The sequence below is a fragment of the Microtus oregoni genome, unplaced genomic scaffold, assembly GCF_018167655.1.
Source record: "Microtus oregoni isolate MIOR12 unplaced genomic scaffold, Mior012 000009F_ref0000495, whole genome shotgun sequence".
Classification (NCBI taxonomy): domain Eukaryota; kingdom Metazoa; phylum Chordata; class Mammalia; order Rodentia; family Cricetidae; genus Microtus; species Microtus oregoni.
In genome coordinates, this window is record NW_024543068.1 from 12,952,006 (window position 1) to 12,969,677 (window position 17,672).

General features: G+C 42.2%; 1 protein-coding gene across 1 annotated transcript in view; it reads right to left on the minus strand.

Annotated features, from left to right (window-relative positions):
* Positions 1-397: 397 nt before the first annotated feature.
* The window catches only part of Lin52 (lin-52 DREAM MuvB core complex component), a 76,301-nt gene continuing 59,026 nt past the window's right edge, over positions 398-17,672 (minus strand). The window contains exon 6 of the mRNA XM_041657951.1: positions 398-2,244. Within this exon, the coding sequence (XP_041513885.1) occupies positions 2,189-2,244 (56 nt within the window). The 3' untranslated portion in view covers positions 398-2,188. The remainder of the gene's footprint in view (positions 2,245-17,672) is intronic.

Genomic DNA, 17,672 nt, shown 5'->3' on the forward strand with positions numbered 1-17,672 from the left:
TAAGATATGTGCGAAGTGAAAGGGAGGCTTTCTGAGACTCCAGTGGTGCAGGCAAGCAAGGCACTAGGAACTGTTGAGGGTAAGAAGAGTTCTTACTGGAAGAGAGACTTTCTGCAGGAGAAGAAGGAACCCAAGCTGAGGGATCAAGTAGGATGTTCTTTCAAACTGTCTGGAGGACAGAGATGGCTCTTTGACAATACACGAAGGTGGTAGCAAAGGCTTCTAAAGGTTCCTACTGGGACAGGAACTCTAGCAGTGAGGGTAGGGTGGCGGGGGGGGGGGGGTGGTGGTGGGAGGGAGAGGGGGGTCAGTGGACTTGTCACTCAAGTTGTAGTCTGATGAGCCCAGGTTTTAAACACGCAGCTTGACCCTTTAAAGGAAAAATTCGACCTCCTATACAAGGGACATATTTATTATAAAGACACATACGTAAAGAATAACCCTCTAACATTCTAAAATACATATACATACTTACATAAATTTATATTATCAATATAAAAATACATCATTAACATTTCTAAGGATGACAAATACAAAAACAATAAATATCACAATTCTAAAACATCTACTTATATTAATTTAAGTGCTGGTGAATAGGATGACAGAAAAAGGAGGAGGCCATAGCAGATCAAAACACCAACTACTGGCTTCCCATTACAGACGAGTTGGTTTGGGGAGCTAACCCAGTATTCTCCACATACTTTTCAATATCCCCAAACTCTGAAAAGTGCCTGATGCCATCAACTCTCAATAACAGAGTGAAGAAAAAACTCTGACACATGGCATTATTTTTTGACCATTCGTATACACTCACTTTAACCGCATTTAGTGAGATAAAAAATGTCAATCACAGACTTAAGCTTAAAATCAACTGGCCCTTCAAGGGAGTACTCCAGCAGAATGTTTCTCTTCTCATACTTATCTTTCATGGGACATATTTCATTCCTCTTCCTTTCAAAAAGTAAAACTGTGTCGATCACATAGCACTAATGAAGGGAAAATTCAACATCAACTCTAGCATTAGGCACAAGTGTCACGAATGGTCAAGGTTCACCCTTGGTGAACCTCAGGAGAACTGTGCCCTAACAATACATGGCCACAGCTTCTCCTGTGTCCAAACTCCCACTGGACGATGGTCACAGAGCTTTTCTTCCATAATATTGAGGGAATTCTCTGCGTTTTTCAAAAACATGAGGCTAGGTCTAATCCATTTTACCCATGGGCAAGTTTTTCAGATGTTAGCAGATACATACAACTAGCAAAAAAATCTGCGAGAGCTGCATTTAAGCCAGAACATTTTCACATGGGTGTGTCTATCATATAAGCGAGTATCTGACACGTGGCTGAGAGGAGAAGGGACAAAGCGCTGTCACCAAGCCACAGCACTAAGTCATCAGGCTTTGTTTTCAGCCAAACGGGAGCTCGCACAACCGTGTCCTCCCACCACCGGTTCACACTCCTCTTTCACTTACAAACGTAACAGACTGAGCAGAGCTCCTTTTGATGCCTTCATACTAGTCTGGAAGTCTAGAACTCAGGGTGACACAGCATGAGCCTTTCACTCGAGAGAGTCACTACAAGGGCTCCACTAGTCTAGAGTCAGAACTGCAAGGTGGCCTGGGAGGTGAGGGATGGACAGTGCTTAAGGGTGAGAGTGTCATTGGAGGTATAGCCTTAAAAAAGCAGATGTACATCTCAAGAAGACTCTGTTTCCTTCAGAATGGAAGTTAGAGAATCCATTAGATCTGACAGTTCACAGGTCAAGATGCGTGCGTAGTCTGGTCCAGCAAGTAGTTGATCTCTGATGTCTTCATCATGAACGCTCTTTAAAAAGACCAAGTACAACTCAACAGAACCCATTAATCGACTTGTCACTACTGACTTTGCCATTACAGAATAAAGTAATTAAAAGATCCCGAGCCTCCTGATCACCTTTGGAAAGGACCTCTCAGATGACAGGACTGCCGCGTTACCGCTCGTAGCCAGAGCTATGAAGCCAGCTCAGTGAATGGCAATGATCCTTGGGTAGAACAGATTCTTTCTTGCTTCCAGATGTCTCAGAGGTGCAGAGTGCCAGGAGTAGGGGAGAAGCCAGTCTTTCCCATGGAAGCATGTGGTGTGCATTGTCAGAGCCACACTGGGAAGGGGACTTGGTTATGGTCTTCAGGACACTGTGCACAAGCAGTTGCTACTTCTTGGGTTTCTCTAGGATGTTAAGGAATTTTCCTCTTGTCATTTCTCTGGCTGCAATCACAAAGTCAACAAAATATCAGTGAAAATCTAAAATGGAAAAAAGGGATTACAGGAAGATTTAAGATAAAAATGCAGACTAGAACAAGAGACCCAACTTCCCCAAAGGTATTGTCTGACTTCCACACCCTTGTCCTGCGCATCTGCACTTATAAATATATGTTAATATAAAAAAGTATACTGGTAATTAAATCAATTGATAGCTAAATCAATTGTATACAACAAATGCAACCATCTCTAGTGTTCTAAAAGACGAAAACAAACTAATACTGACAATTAAAACTGGACAGCAAATCTGAAGTTGGCAATTGTCTAAAGTGCAGGTGACCTGGGGTGGGGGGCAGGGAGAGTATCAGCTATTCTTATAAAAAAAATCACCAAGGAATTCCCAGTAAGTCTCTCTGTTTCTGTCTCTCAACTCTAAACACTCAGGTTCACTATCTTATAGAGTTTGTTCTGGGAGGCTAAAATCCAGTCAAGATTAGAATCTTATCTGGACTGTTGGTCTCTGTACATTTATAAACTCAAATCAAAACCAGTGATCACGCACCCCACCTCTGAGCAGTGGGAGGCCCCGTGTACTGGAATGCAGCAGGGTTTATATTCCCTCAATGCAGTTCATCTGGGATGGTGTAATAAAGCAGGGTTTATAGAGCTTTGGTCTTCTCTCTTGGCATTGTCAGTCCGCAGGTATTTAATATAGCCAGGCAAGGTTTATGTGTCTTTCTCTGACTTTCAGCACCATCAATCTCTGAAACCTAGTTACTGCTAGGTTTATTCAGCTACTTGCCTGCAAGGCTCCAAAGTAAAAGTAAAACACTTCTCAATTAAAAAGGGGCACCACTCTAGAAGCCCCCCATTATAGTTCTGTCAAGCAAATTTTCTAAGCATGAGCAATGTAACTCCCCCACCCCACCGCAGCCCCATCTTCATTCCACAATGGCATCTTTTTAGATCTCTTCAATGGATTTAACAGTTCTGAAAATTTCTGAGGCTAGGCTGGGAAGCCAGAAGTCTTTCAGAACTATGCTGTGGACACAGGGCAAGTGGTGTCTCATGGTCTCACAAGAACAGGTCCATCTTGGTTCAAGAAAGAAAGAGGCTAAGGAGGTATCTGCAGTAACAAAAGGAATGTTTCCCCCACCTTCTGTTGCCTTCATCTAGGACAGAATGACTTTAGGCAGGTCCTCCACTCCAATCATCCTAAGCCTAACAGCTGCTTGTTTGCCAGGCCTAGCGGTAAAGGCCTGTAATTCTGGCCAGGGCTGGACAACTCGCTCAAACCCAGTCATAGAATAAAGTAGACTAAAATAAGGCCTGGGGACAGAGCTCAGTTGGCAGAGTGCTTGCCTACATTTTAGCTCTAGGCTCTAGGGTCATTCAATCAGTAGCACTGCAGACCAGCTCCCCCATTCTCCCTGCCTGAACCCTAGTTCCTCATATGTACGATCTGTCACCACAGGAGTCGATCCTTCCCAGTGTTCACTAGCTCCCAAGCTTCAACAAAAAACAGGGGGTGGTGTCTCAGTGCTGCCAATCCTACCCAAGCCCAAATCTGATCCTTCCTTGGTGGATTTACACAAGGTTTGTACATTTTCCCTTTATTAAAATGTCAGAGTTGAGGGCAGGCCTATTGAATACATGCTGGTCACAAAAACAATATACAAAAGAATAAATAAATAGGAACACAACAAACACTAATGCTTCCTTTAGAGTCAGTTAAGACTATACAGTGGAGCTGGGCAGTGGTGGCCCACACCTTTAACCCCAGCACTTGGAGGCAGAGGCAGGCGGATCTCTGTGAGTTCGAGACCAGCCTGGTCTACAAGAGCTAGTTCTAGGACAGGCACCAAAACTATAGAGAAATCCTGTCTTGAAAATCCAAAAAAAAGAAAAAAGGGGGGGGGGGGAGGCTAGACAGTGGCTTTTGGTAAACTACTCTCTATATGGTAGGTTTTTATTTTTTATTTCAAGAAAAATTATTTAATTTTTTTTTTTTCCTTGAGACAAAGTCTCTATGTAGCCTTGGCTGGCCTGGAACTTACTATGTAGAAAAGGCTGGTCTCAAACTCACAGAGATCTACCTGCCTCTGTCTCCCAAGTGCTGAGATTAAAGGCATGTACTACCTACCATGCCCAATAAAAACAACAAAAAATTTAGATTGTGTGTGTGCATGTCACAGTGCCCATATAGAAGTCGGAGGACAGTTTGTGGGGTTAGTTCTCTCTTTCCATCCTGGGTTTAAGGGACTGAATTCAGATGGCAGGCTTGGCAGCAAGTACCCTTACTGGCTGAGCCATTTGAAGGAATGCTAAATTAATGGAGATCAGGGGTCAAGGAAATCCAATCAGCTACTTAGCCAAGGAGAGACAGCAAAGATGTTTTATAGAGAATTCAGGATTTGGGGCTGGGGTACAGCTCAGTTGGGACACTTTTGGCCTCGTAGCACATAAACTGAGCATAGGGATGCATGTCTGAAATCCCAGCACTCAGGAGACAGGCAGGAGGGCCAGAACTTCAAGGCTGTACTTAGTTGCAGAGTAACTGAGAGAGGCCAGAGTGACTATACGGAATTTTTTGTTGTTGTTGTTCAAAGAGAACAAAGAATTTGAGTACCTTCTAGCTCAAGCATTTAGGAGCTGGGTAAGCCTTGGACTGGATGGCCTTCAAGTCTCATCTTCCTCTGCACAGCAGGAGCAGGCAGGGCCCACCTCTCTACCTTCTCCTGGATACTGTCAGTATCACTGACAATTGTTTTTAGAGATTGCCAAGAAACTAGTTCTGTTAGCCCACACACATTTTCTGGGTACATGAGCGGTGAGTGATGAGAAGGGAGGTCAGAAACCTCAGAAACTGCACTGACTGGAGCATCCACCCTTAGCCCAGTCTTCACACGTTACTCACACTTTCAGGCAGAGTGCCTAAAGGGTTAGCTGCCTACACTTGAGGTGAAATTGTAAACTTTAAACCCAAACAGCATCAAAGCAGCCAGTAGCATGGCTGGAAGCCAGTGTGGAAACCAGACGTGGGAAACACAGAACCCTGATGCACCCTGATTTCATTGGTGATTTCAGGCCTCCCAATTCCTTACTGTTATTTAAATTAGGGACTTTATTTATGTGAGTGTTTCGCCTTTATGTATGCAAGTGTGGTGCCTGCAGAAGACAGAAGAGGGAGTCAGATTTCCTGGAGCTGGTGCTATAGTTGTGAGCTGCCACGTGGGTGCTGGGAACTGAACCCAGATGCAGTGGAAGAGCAGCAAGTTTTCTTAACTACTGAGTCATCTCTTCGCCTTTTACTGTTGCCCCAACCCAAAGTAAAAGAACGACCTGAACATGCTGAGACTTAGAATTTTAAAGTCTCAAATATTTGAGGGCGAAGAGTTTCAAAGGAAAAATAAGTGGAGTTTCTGAAGTCTCTTAGTGGTCAATTTTCCTTGAACTTAACCAATCCTTTTTTAACAACTCCCTTTCCACTCAATCATTCCTCCCCCTTTGACCTAATCCAAGTATACAGAGTTGCAGGAAACCACCGTAAAAGTGGAAGTAATTCAAAAGACATCATCTTCTACATGGGAGGGGAGGAAGTTTGCCCTCTTGCCAGTCCCATATAGGAGATATACGAATGCATGACACAGCCGCGCCCTAAAAGAGGGCTGTGTCCTATAAATCAGATCCTAAGCACCAACCCCTTTTTGTACACAGGGAAATTGCTACGGGTCAGGGGCTGTGCCAGAGCAAATGCCCTCCTGTTCACTTGTCATAGGAGAGTTAACATTTCTGATTAATTCACACAGCCCTTATTTTATTCCCCATTTCTTTATTCTCGCTCTCTTGATCTGTTGCAGGGTGAAGATTTTTACTCAGCCTTCTACTGTAATCACCACCCGCACACCGCACCCCCTAAACCTAGTGAAATTGTTTAGCGATGCCAACCGCGCTTTTAATTTGCAAGACATCAGACACAGAGGTAATTTATAACAACATCTGTTCATTTTTGACTTCTGAAACAAACTCGCACATGCTGTTACAAAATCCCATTAGGAGTAAAGAGACAGCCTTCTGCTACTGTTTCGTATTCCTTACACACACACACAAACACACACACAGGCACAAACACACGCACACACACTTTCTTCTAGGAGGATTACACATGTAAATATATTTTGCTAATATATTCTCACTGAAGGATTTCAATTCTCTTGGGAAGAGCCTTCAGAGCTACTGCTTACTGGCAGGGGAAAGGAAGCTATCATCTCCTGCCTAGCTCCACCCCTCCCTTCCTTCTTCCCAGCAGTTATAATTTTTTTTTTTTCTGGATAAATGGCCAAGGTAAGATTGTATGTCCTTGAGCTTGGCACTTCTAGTTCCTCCACGTTCTCCAGGTTCTTCCCAGCGCCTACACTGTGTGTTAACAGGAAGCAGCGGCAGGGCTGGAAGGTGCACAGTCATGCCTGCCACGGAGCTCCAGGACCTGAGTTTGGTCCCCAGAACCCACTTAAAAAAAGCTGGGTGTGGTAGTGCATGCTTGTTAGCCCAGTGCAAGGGGTGGGGCCAGGTGGAGCCCTGGGGTTTGCAAGTCTTATCTATAGAGTTCCAGGCTAGTAGTGAGACTGTCTCAGGAAAGAAGGGAGACAGTGCCTGAGAAGGAACGCCTGAGGCTCCCCTCTAGCTTCCACATGCACGTATGTGTATGCACCCTCACACATGGGTCCTCAGCACACAAAAGAACAATTCTAAGAGCTAGGGATATAGCTCAATGGTAGCCTGCTTGCTTAGAAGGTTTGATACCTGGCAGCACAAGTATATAAGAAGAAGGGGAAAGGGAGAGGAGAAAAGGCCTAGAAAAAAAGAAGTAGCCAGACGGAGTTTTATCTAGTTGGTGAAATTTGCACTTTTGCTTTGGGGTCTGTTGTCTACAACTACCAGCTTGAAAGGGAAGGCAATATTACTACCTCTCTAATAACTATGCAAGAGTGGGCCCATTGGTCATTAGCTACCAGAATGTGACATGCTGATGAGAAGCAAGGCACCATGTCGTATGATTTACAGGCCCTCCTAGACAGTGCACAACAAAAACGGTCTCTGCAGGGTTAGCGTGGGGAGGAGGCCACTGGCTGGACTGCAGTCAGCTCCCAAGTTACATTGCTTCTATCCCCCTTTGTAGTTTCTCTCGGTTGTCAGGTTCACCGCAGCTGTAAAGACCTGGGGACACTTAAAGAGGTCATGACAGAAGGGAGGACACTATCCTGCTTACTCCAAGAGGTGTGGGGTTAATAGCATCTCTTCCTTAGCCCCTTCATTTCCCCATCTACCATTTAGCCTTGACTCTAGTTCCCATTCCACAATGACTAGCCCCAAAATGCCTTCTCTGCAGTAAATTTTCTGGTGGCTGGGTGAAAAGATTCAGTAGTACAAATTGATTTCTTACAAGTGAGGGGATGAGGGATTACCAGAGGCCCCTGGTTAACGAGATTGGGTGCACAGTCTCTCTCGAGACCAGCCCTCTCTGCCAGAGCTTTGTACCTTTTGTCCATGACATATGGGTTTCATTACAGAAAGATTTTTCAGATTATAACTTTGAGGCAATTGCCTGCTAAAATTCTGCTCGACTTTTATGTAGGGAACAATGTAAAGATTAAGTAACTTTTTAATGAAATAGAAGAAACTCATAAAATGTTTGGGCTTCAATTTCAATCTTTGGGTGCTGCAATGTAATTAAAAACATTTGCAAGGTGGAGAAGAGTTATTCCCTATCTCTCTTGCTTTTCCCTCATCTAGAAGAGTAACAACCAGCAGCTTTCAGGAGCTTCTGCTAGAGCTGCCAAGAAAACAAAGGATACAACATAATACAAGACAGGTCTCTTTGGTATTCAACAGGTTTAGACTCCTAAACCCAGTTCTTACCTTGAACCTGGACCCCTGCGGGCAAGTCCTAGTCTATCTCTTGGAGCTTCAGATTCCTCACCTGCATAAGGTGGGATTAATACAAAGATCACACAGGCATTCACAAGCGCTACCTCCTGCCATCGTATCTTTCTTGCACCTCAAGTCTTCAGCTGCACCATGGAAACACTGCTCTACCACCTTCAAACTCACGTGAACACTGTTCTCAGGAGGAACTTCTTCCCTAGGTTTCTGGTTAGCCCTGGCAAGCACTGGTATTTTCTTAGATGTCCACAAACAAGGAGTACCATGTCTGTACTAAACAAACATACAGCATGATGACTAGCAAATGGAAGCTTATTAATCATCTTTTAAAAATAAAACTTTATTTTAAAATTAATTTTTCATTTTATGTATGAGTTTTGCTTGCATATTTTCTGTTCACCATGTGCATGCTTGGTGTCCTCAGAGGTCAGAAGAGGGCATCAGATCCCCTGGAACTGGACTTATGGATGGTTATGGATCACCACGTGGGTGTAGTAACCAAAGCTTGGTCCTCTGTAAGAGCAACAAGTTCTTTTAACTGCTGAACCGGCTCCCCACCCCCTATCTACTCTTCTTAGAAGCTCTTCAGCTGTGAAATAATCACAGATGGCACAGACTCTAAAGGTCTGCACTGTGCTGGGAGAAGGTCTGTTAATGACCTCCCATGACCTTATGGATGACTTCAGTAATTCTGAAGAGAAGGTTCCAGTTACATTCCAGTGTCCACTTTACAACTCCCCCAAAGTCAAAGAAGGGTTAGAATATCAGGGTGTTGAGGCACTTCCTTGAAAAACATTCTTAGCCGGGCGGTGGTGGCGCACGCCTTTAATCCCAGCACTCGGGAGGCAGAGGCAGGCGGATCTCTGTGAGTTCGAGGCCAGCCTGGTCTACAAGAGCTAGTTCCAGGACAGGAACCAAAAGCTACGGAGAAACCCTGTCTCAAAAAATCAAAAAAAAAAAAAAAAAAAAGAAAAACATTCTTAGCTGTCTGCCATAAGCAAACATGACAGGAACAGAAAAAACAAACAAACAAAACAAATACAAAACCCAAATCCTACAGCCGCTACTGGAATCATGTTGGGTGTTAGAGGCAGTTACCTACATGAAGATTTACTTAGAAGAGAAAGGAACATATAAAAGCCTGACTAATTTAGTTTAACTTAACGTGCCAAAGGGCTGTTTATTTAATTAGCTTTGCAAAGATGTCTTATAGATATGGTTCAGTTTACTATCATTGTTTTGACTCTGAAACCTTGAATGTTCTCTAACAGCTATGACAGGAGAGAGACCCGCTTGTTGGCCATCACTGCGTTCTATGCAGAAAGCATGAAGGGCGTGGCTCATCAATAAAGTCAGTCACAGAGTGCCTACTATGTGCCACACACGTTCTGAGAGAGACTGTTCTGGAAAGCCTGCTGCCTTAGAGGTGAAGCCAGGTGTTAACGGATATTTTGGTGCAGGAGGAGAACAAACAGATGCCAAGGTGGTTTCTAACGCTGATTTCGGTTTTGTGGGAACTGGAACGCTTTCCCGCTGCAATGGTAGTCAGCAGAGCAGTTCCTGCTCACCAGCCTGAGATTCTTCACCAAGCTCTAGGTCAGTGTCAGACTTCCTCTGGACAGAGAGGAACACCAAGTGGTCAATAACCCAAGTTTAATTCAAGAAGTAATAGCAGAAAGCAAAGTTAGGACCTGATGAACTCGTAAACAAATCTGGACAGTTCCAATGGAAAACAATTTTAATAGTGTTTCATAAAAGAAAGGGAAAAGAACAGAAATATCTAGCCAACAGATTTATATCCAGAATATAAAACATCAAGCAGGAACATAAAATATGAGAAGTGTCAGCCATAATGCTTGACGACTGAAGGCAGAAGCAGAAGAATCTTAATTGTCAGCCACTTGAAAAATGCTGTCTTCTGGTGAGAGGAAGCCTGTTTCTTCCTCAACTCTGTTTGCACAGAAAGAGCAAAACAGGACTAGATTTCAAATATGCAATCTTACCATCCTTCTCCCCACTGAAAAGCCCAAACAAAAAAATCTTAAAGATTTGTATTCTAGAAAGGAAAGCTAACTATTTCTTATTATGTATATGAGACTGGGTACATGTAGCCCAGGCTGGCCTCAAATTTGTTCCGTAGCTGAGGAACTCTTGATCTTCTTGCCTCTACTTCCAGAGTGATGGGATTACAAATTCGAGCTAGCAGGCCTGGCTGGTGCAGTGCTGGGGACTGAAGCCGGGGCTGAGAGTGTGACAAGCAAGCACTACACCAACTAAGCTAGATTTCCCAGCACCCCTTCTTTTCAAATGGGGTTCATGTAGGCCGAGCTAATTTCCAACTTTTCTGTGTTGCCAAGAATGTCAAACTGCTGATCGTCCTGTCTGCCTCTTCCTCCTGTGGGCTGGTGGAACTAGAGGGGTGCCACCAAACTCTACTTTGTTCCTCTTAAGTGTAAAGCTCAACTGTGAGAAAAACAAGGAGATCAAAGCAATCAATCAATAGTCTGGGGGTTAGAACTTTTAATAAATACTCATAAATTTGTACAGAATACTCATGCTTCAGGGCTTTACATAGTAATACATTCTGGGGAAACATGATGACCCAAGTCTTCACAAGGTTAATAGCCTTACTCATAAAGTGCGAACAGTAATAACCCATCGTCCAAGGTTAAGACAGCACAACTGGTCAAAGAGCCTTATCAGTAAACAAAACACTCTGTCCCCAAGTCAGAGTAACTTATTTATATGTTGTATACTACTCTCAGAGAAAACAGGCCAAGCTCACAGTACAGATCACTCCACTCAACTTGGATATTTGGACAACTTCCCTTCTCGGTCCATGCCATTTCTAAGTGCTGCTTAAGTCTGAAAAGAAAGGACTAGCCTTCTTGACCCCCAGGGCAGGGAAAGAGTTACATCCTCACACTGAGAAGCCAATAGAACCTCTCTTGATTATAATTTAGATAAGAACCACTAGATTGAATAATAATGTCTGAAACTCCCCTGGCTGTTTCACCTTGAGACGTCCATCACTGGGTTAAACATGATGCTAATTGCATTTGGATTGATTAATTTCTCTCACTCCTGTCTATTCGAATAACGCTTAACAAAATAATCATAGCATCCAGGGCCAAATCTTTTCCGTCAAAGGAATGAAGCCATCAGAACAGGCAGAGATGAAAGAAATGAAGATGACCCGTAATTACAGCTACGGTGATATCATTACCATATTATACAAAATGAGCATGGGGGGTGGAGGAAGGAGGGGCTGAGATTTTTTATTTATTTTGATGGAAACCTACAACCTAAGAATACAGATTTGATATTGAAAGCAAAGCACAGAAATATGTAACCTTAAAAAAATAAAAATCCTGCTCACAAAATTGCAAAATCCAGCAAACCCCAAGACCCAAGATATATCAAGTGTGTGGAACTGTGAGCAGGCGTCACCACACCACTTGCTCTGCAGGAACATTATGTACATGACCTGTGGAGATGTAAAACATTGTCTTCCTTCACACCACAAGGATTCCCATAGATACTGGAGAATTCTTCTTTACACCGAAAACAGACTTTTATTTTAATGTTGTTAGAAGTGGTCTTGTTTGTAAATTTATAACCTGAGTTTTAACAGCTCTAGTTTAAGATGTCAAAGAAAATAGACGTCTATGATCTTACATATGGTTGCTGGACAATATTATGGAGTTTATTTAAAACACTAGCAGGGAAGAATATAATACTATTTTCCTATAAAAGCCTGATAGGAGCTTTTAACACTTATGACAGAAAACCTTTGACTGCACAAGATTTGAAACCTGGTTCAATCAGGGTTATGGGTTGGCCCACCCCAACATCCACCCCATCTGTGATCTGCTAGAGCATGTGAAGGGATCAGTCCCGCAGACCCAAAGCTACAGAATCTCCACAACACAGCGCAACAGCAGGATAACCAAGATGAGTTCCAGTGAGGGCCCAGCATCAACGGTGTAGCAGAAACCAGAGGCCTCAAACCAGATCAATGGCTCTGCAATGAACACTTGCAAGTAAAGATATATGGATAAAAGAATTTACTACATGACTCACTGTGTCACACCATAGCTTCCATGATGAGATTGATTTTTCCTTTCTTTTTTTTCTCTTAAATTTTATTTTATTTTGGGGGGAGGTTGCAAGGACAGAGCATGGATACAAAGGGATGGGGAAATGAATGGGATGAAGATACATGATGTGAAAGACACAAAGAATAAATAAAAAGTTAAAACAAACAAACAAACAAACAAAGGGCTGGAGAGATGGCTCAGCAGTTGAGAGCACTGGATGTTCTTCCAGAGGTCCTGAGTTCAATTCCCAGCAACCACATCACACCTTACAGTCGGTTGGCTCACAACTAACTGTAATGAGATCTGGTGCCCTCTTCTGGCTGCAGGCATACATGCAGACAGAACACAGAATATATAATAAATAAACAAAATCTTTAAAAAAAACAACCAAACAAACAAAAAACAGAAACAAAAAAGCCTGGTTCTAAATCTAGAACTTAGTAGATGTGATAATTACATCATTTAAAATGTTCGAAATACATACGAAAGCGTACTAGAGGAAATGGCATGATATCTAGGATTTGTTTTAAAAGTGTCAGTGAACACACGCACATCAAAAAGTGTGACACAAGTGGGTGCAGATCTAACAACACAGAGGCTGACCATTATGGGATGTGGGGATCAGTGTGGGGTTCATTATACCATTCACCTTAGTTAGGACATGCTTTAAAAGAAAACGTCACTTAACACTTATCACTACATCACAGAATACTTCAATCATACTAATTCTAGAAGCTCATGATGAATGTCGGGAGCAGTGAGACCCCAGATCTCTCGCTATCTCAGTGGAGACCTCCAAATGCCACGCACCGCGCCCCCGTGTCCGCGGTCTGTGCACTGGCACCCAGTTCCCGAGCTTCAGGCAAGGGGCTGGAGGTTAAAATACACAGACATACACAGACAGACAGACAGATACGCGGGTCATCCTTAAATTCCCCAAGAATGTGTTCAGGGGCAGATTATATAGAGATAGCCATGCCCCAGCCAAACCCACCAGAAACCACTCTCCTGCCATCAGGAACTCCTGAGGGTCTCGTGCTCAGAGCAGCTGTAGGCACTCAGATCAGGGGATTACAAGAAATTCAGGATCTGGGGTCTCACTGCTCCCAACAGATGAGCACTCAGATGAGCAGACCAAGAAAAGAGACAGGGATAATTAATTCTGCAAAGAGCTTGGAAATGGCTAGACAGAAAAACTGTTAGAAAAGGGATAATTTTTCATGTCACGAATATTTATTTTCATCGTTAAAATATTTGGATGAGAAATAAATTAGATATGATCAATGGTCAAAAGCAGATTATTTTTTTTAAACACACATTGAACACAGGTTAGGTCTAGTAATAAAGAAATGCTACTTTCCAGCCCACCTCTCTCTTAATTACTTAAGAAATCACACAGATAAATAGCATAATATTTCATTCTGTCCATAACACGGCCATAAGAGAAGCTTACTGGGTCAATATGTCTCTACAAGCCTCTTGGGAGGTGGAAAGAATGAGTCCTTGGCTAGTTATTTATTGACTCTCTCAGAAGAGGCTACAGTAGATAGGACTAACTTAGCAAGACACAAAAGAAACTAGCTTAACTTAAGCTTCCACTAGCCCAACTGCAGTTCAACAACTTCATCCTCACATTATCGACAGCTATACACTTTATTTGATTATTCTTTTACTTCATAGACTTAACCAATGAAAAATTATTTATTTATCTATTTATTTATTTTACTTTACGTGTTTAGGTGCATGCCATGAGTGTATATGTATGTTGTTTAAGGGTTTCTATTGCTGTGATAAAACACCATGATCAAAAGCCACTTGGGGAGGAAAGGGTTTACTCCCGCTTACAGTTCCCCATCACTGAGGGCAGTCAGGGCAAGAACTCAAGCAGGGAAGGAACTTGGAGGCAGGAACTGAAGCAGAAACAACAGGGAGGAGTACTGCTTATTGGCTTGCCCCTCATAGCTTGCTCAGCCTGTTTTCTTTCTTTTTCTCCCCTTGCTTTTTTGAGACGGGGTTTCTCTGTGTAGCCCCAGCTATTCTCAAACTAACAAGAGATCTGCCTACCTCTGCCTCCTGAGTGCTGGGATTAAAGGTATGTGCCGCCACCACCCAGGACCACCTGCCCAGGAGTTTCATTGCTCCCAGAAGACTGGGCCCTTTCATATTAATCATTAATCAAGAAAATGCACCCCAGGTTTGCCCACAAGTCCATCTAGTGTGGGGGTATTCTCAACTGAGGTTCCCTCTTCTTCAATGATTTTAGCTTGTGTCACATTGACAAAAAACTAACCAGGACATATGTGCACTATACAGGTGCAGGTGCCCACAGAAGCCAGAAGAGGTCATTAGATTCCTGGAACTGGAGTTACAGTTAACTACTCCATGTGGGTGCTGGGAACAAACTCCGGGTCCCTTGCAAGAGCAACAAGAGCTCTTTAACTGCAGAGTCATCTCTCCAACTCCCTGATTTATTCAATTTAAAACAGATTACTTGTTACTCATATATGTATGTTCCATTTGTCCAAACTGACTGGAAAATAAATTCAGTGATGGAAGAGATTTTTTTAGTTATTGAACTTGAAAAGATGCAAACTGTACAGTAGTTACCTACTAAGTTTTAATTTAAAAGTTTTTATTCATAAAACTATGCATCATAGAAAAATTATGTCACAGCATAAAGGCATAACACTTTCATCTTCAGCACTTACGAATTTCACTTAAAGCTGGATTATAATCAGATAAATTTTATTTTCCCTGTGATTAGAAATATTAGAAATAAATAAGCTAGTTAAACTGTGTTTACCCCAGAATATACTGTTTTGATATTTCTAAGTAATCTTATTTGTAATATTCATAAATTATAAGTTTAAAATATTAAGAACAGAAACAAAAATCCTTAGCCAGAAGAAAAAAAAAAATCAAACCCTGTAAACAGTCTGCATCACTTAGCTCCAGAGCTTAGCCTGCACCTTGCTAATAGACACTGTGGAGCGAGAAAATAATCTCTTACGATAGTACAGACCAGCAATTAGGCATTTTTTAAATAATTTAGGATCTTAAAAGTTGCTTGTGGGTAATCAATACAACAAACAGAATATAAGGGAAGTGTTGTTAATCAGAGTTTATGCAGGCATATAACTTTTCCTTAAAATTTATTTTAACTTTATTTTATGTACATTGGTGTGAAGGTGTCAGATCCTGGGGAACTGGAGTTACAGACAGTTGAGAGCTGCCATGTGGGTGCTGGGTCCTCTGGATGAGCAGCCAAGCTCTTAACCACTGAGCCATCTCTCCGAAGAACTGTACCTAAGGTTGACCTCTGACCTCCACGTGCATGTCTTTTCATCATTTAAAATAAATAAATGAAGGCAGAGGCAGGCGGATCTCAGTGAGTTTGAGGCCAGCCTGGTCTACAAAGCGAGTTCCAGGACAGCCAGGACAACATGTTACACAGAGAAACCCTGTCTCAAAAAACTACAATAAAACAGACAAACAAATAAATAAACAAATAAAATCCAGGCTGGAGATGCTATCCTAAAAGTTAAACTATTGTGTTTAACCAAATTCTGTGATATAGTCACACCTTTAAAAACTTTTTATCCATTATTACTGTATGTCTGCACACAATTGGTGTGTAGGGACACATGCCGTGACACACATGCGGAGGTCAGAGGACAACTTTGTTGAGCAGGTTTTCTACTTCCACTTTTCTAAGACACAGTTTCTCTGTGTAACCCAGGCTGCCTCAAAGTGCTGGGACTCAAGGTGTACGGCCACCATTGCTGCTGCCGTCACCTCTATCACCACCACTACCCTGGGCCTGCTGCTTCTTCCACTTTTTAACTCAGGTCAACAGGCTTGCACAGGAGGCATCTTTACGGGCAAAGTCATCTTTCTAGCTCCCAAGTAGTCAAATCTTAAAATCAATTTTGTGTCTATATTCATGCTGACTCCCATAAATGAATATACCATACACACTATCCTGCTAGTTCCCCACTAAACTATTTTTTTAAGATACAGAAACTACAAAATCTAGTTTCAGAATTTGCTCAAAGATTTATTTAATAGACTATTTATCAAATAAATAGCTGATCTAGCTGATTTTTAATAAATCTCAACACCCCAAATCCCAAATTAAGAGTCAAAAACACTGTGAATACAACTTCATTAATCACATTGTTTGAATGACTTTCTTTTTTCTTTTAATCTAAAGAAATTACTGTGTGTATGGATGCTTTGCCTACATGTGTATCTGTGCACCCTGCACATGCCTGGTTGTCCATGATGGCCAGAAAGAAGGTGCTAGATTCTCCCAGGGTTGGAGTTACAAATAGATAGGAATTTTGTAAAGCACAAAGAAACCAGGAGTCCTGCACTATCACTACCTGCCTTACTCCCTTGGGGCAGAGTCTCTCATTGAACCTGGGGCTAGAAAGCTACAGTGATACTCCTATCTCCCACTCCACCACGATCCAGAGTAGGTCTTCCCACATCAATGAGTGCAATCGAGACAACTTCTCACAGACATGCCCATAGGCTAACCTAATGTAGACAATTTCTGACTCAAGCCAGAAGATTCTAGAATATGTTAAACCAACAATCGAAACTAAACATCACATTCATATAAAAAGGCTAAAAATGGTGATACCAAAATTTTTGGATATAAATGTTCATAGTAGCATTAATACACTGTAGCCAAAATTTGGAAACTACTCAAATGTCCATCAACTGATGAATAAATGAGTGAATGGAAAATATGTGGTATTATCTACAATGCTATATGGTAACATAATATGTGGGTGCCAGGGATTTGAACTCAGGTCCTCAAGCCTATATTAAAAGTGCTCTTATTTTCTAAGTCATTTTCCTAGCCCCCCTAACCAATGTTCTTTATCTTAAAAAAATTGGGGAACTGGAAAGTAGGCTCAACCATTAAGAATATTTGTTGTTAGCCGAGCGGTGGTGAGGCATACCTTTAATTCCGGCAAAGGCAGTCGAATCTCTGTAAGTTCGCAGCCAGCCTGCTCTACAGGACAGGCTCTAAAGCTACAAAGAAACCCCGTCTTGAAAAACAAAAAAAAAAATACAAACAAAACAACAAACAAACAAAAAGACTATTTGTTGCTCTTGCAGAAGACACAGGTTGGTCTCAGCATCCAGATAGTGGCTCACAACCATTTCTAAATTCCAGTTCCTGGGATCTGACACTTGCTTCTGCCCTCTGAGGATATTAGGCATGCACACACATATACACACATGCAGGCAAAACACTCATACACACAATAATCTTTAAACTTTTTAAAAATTAGGGTTCTGTAACAGGGGAAGAGACAGAAACTCAGGACTCTTTGTGGAGACAGGATTTCGCCCCTTTGGTCTGAAGATTTGGTA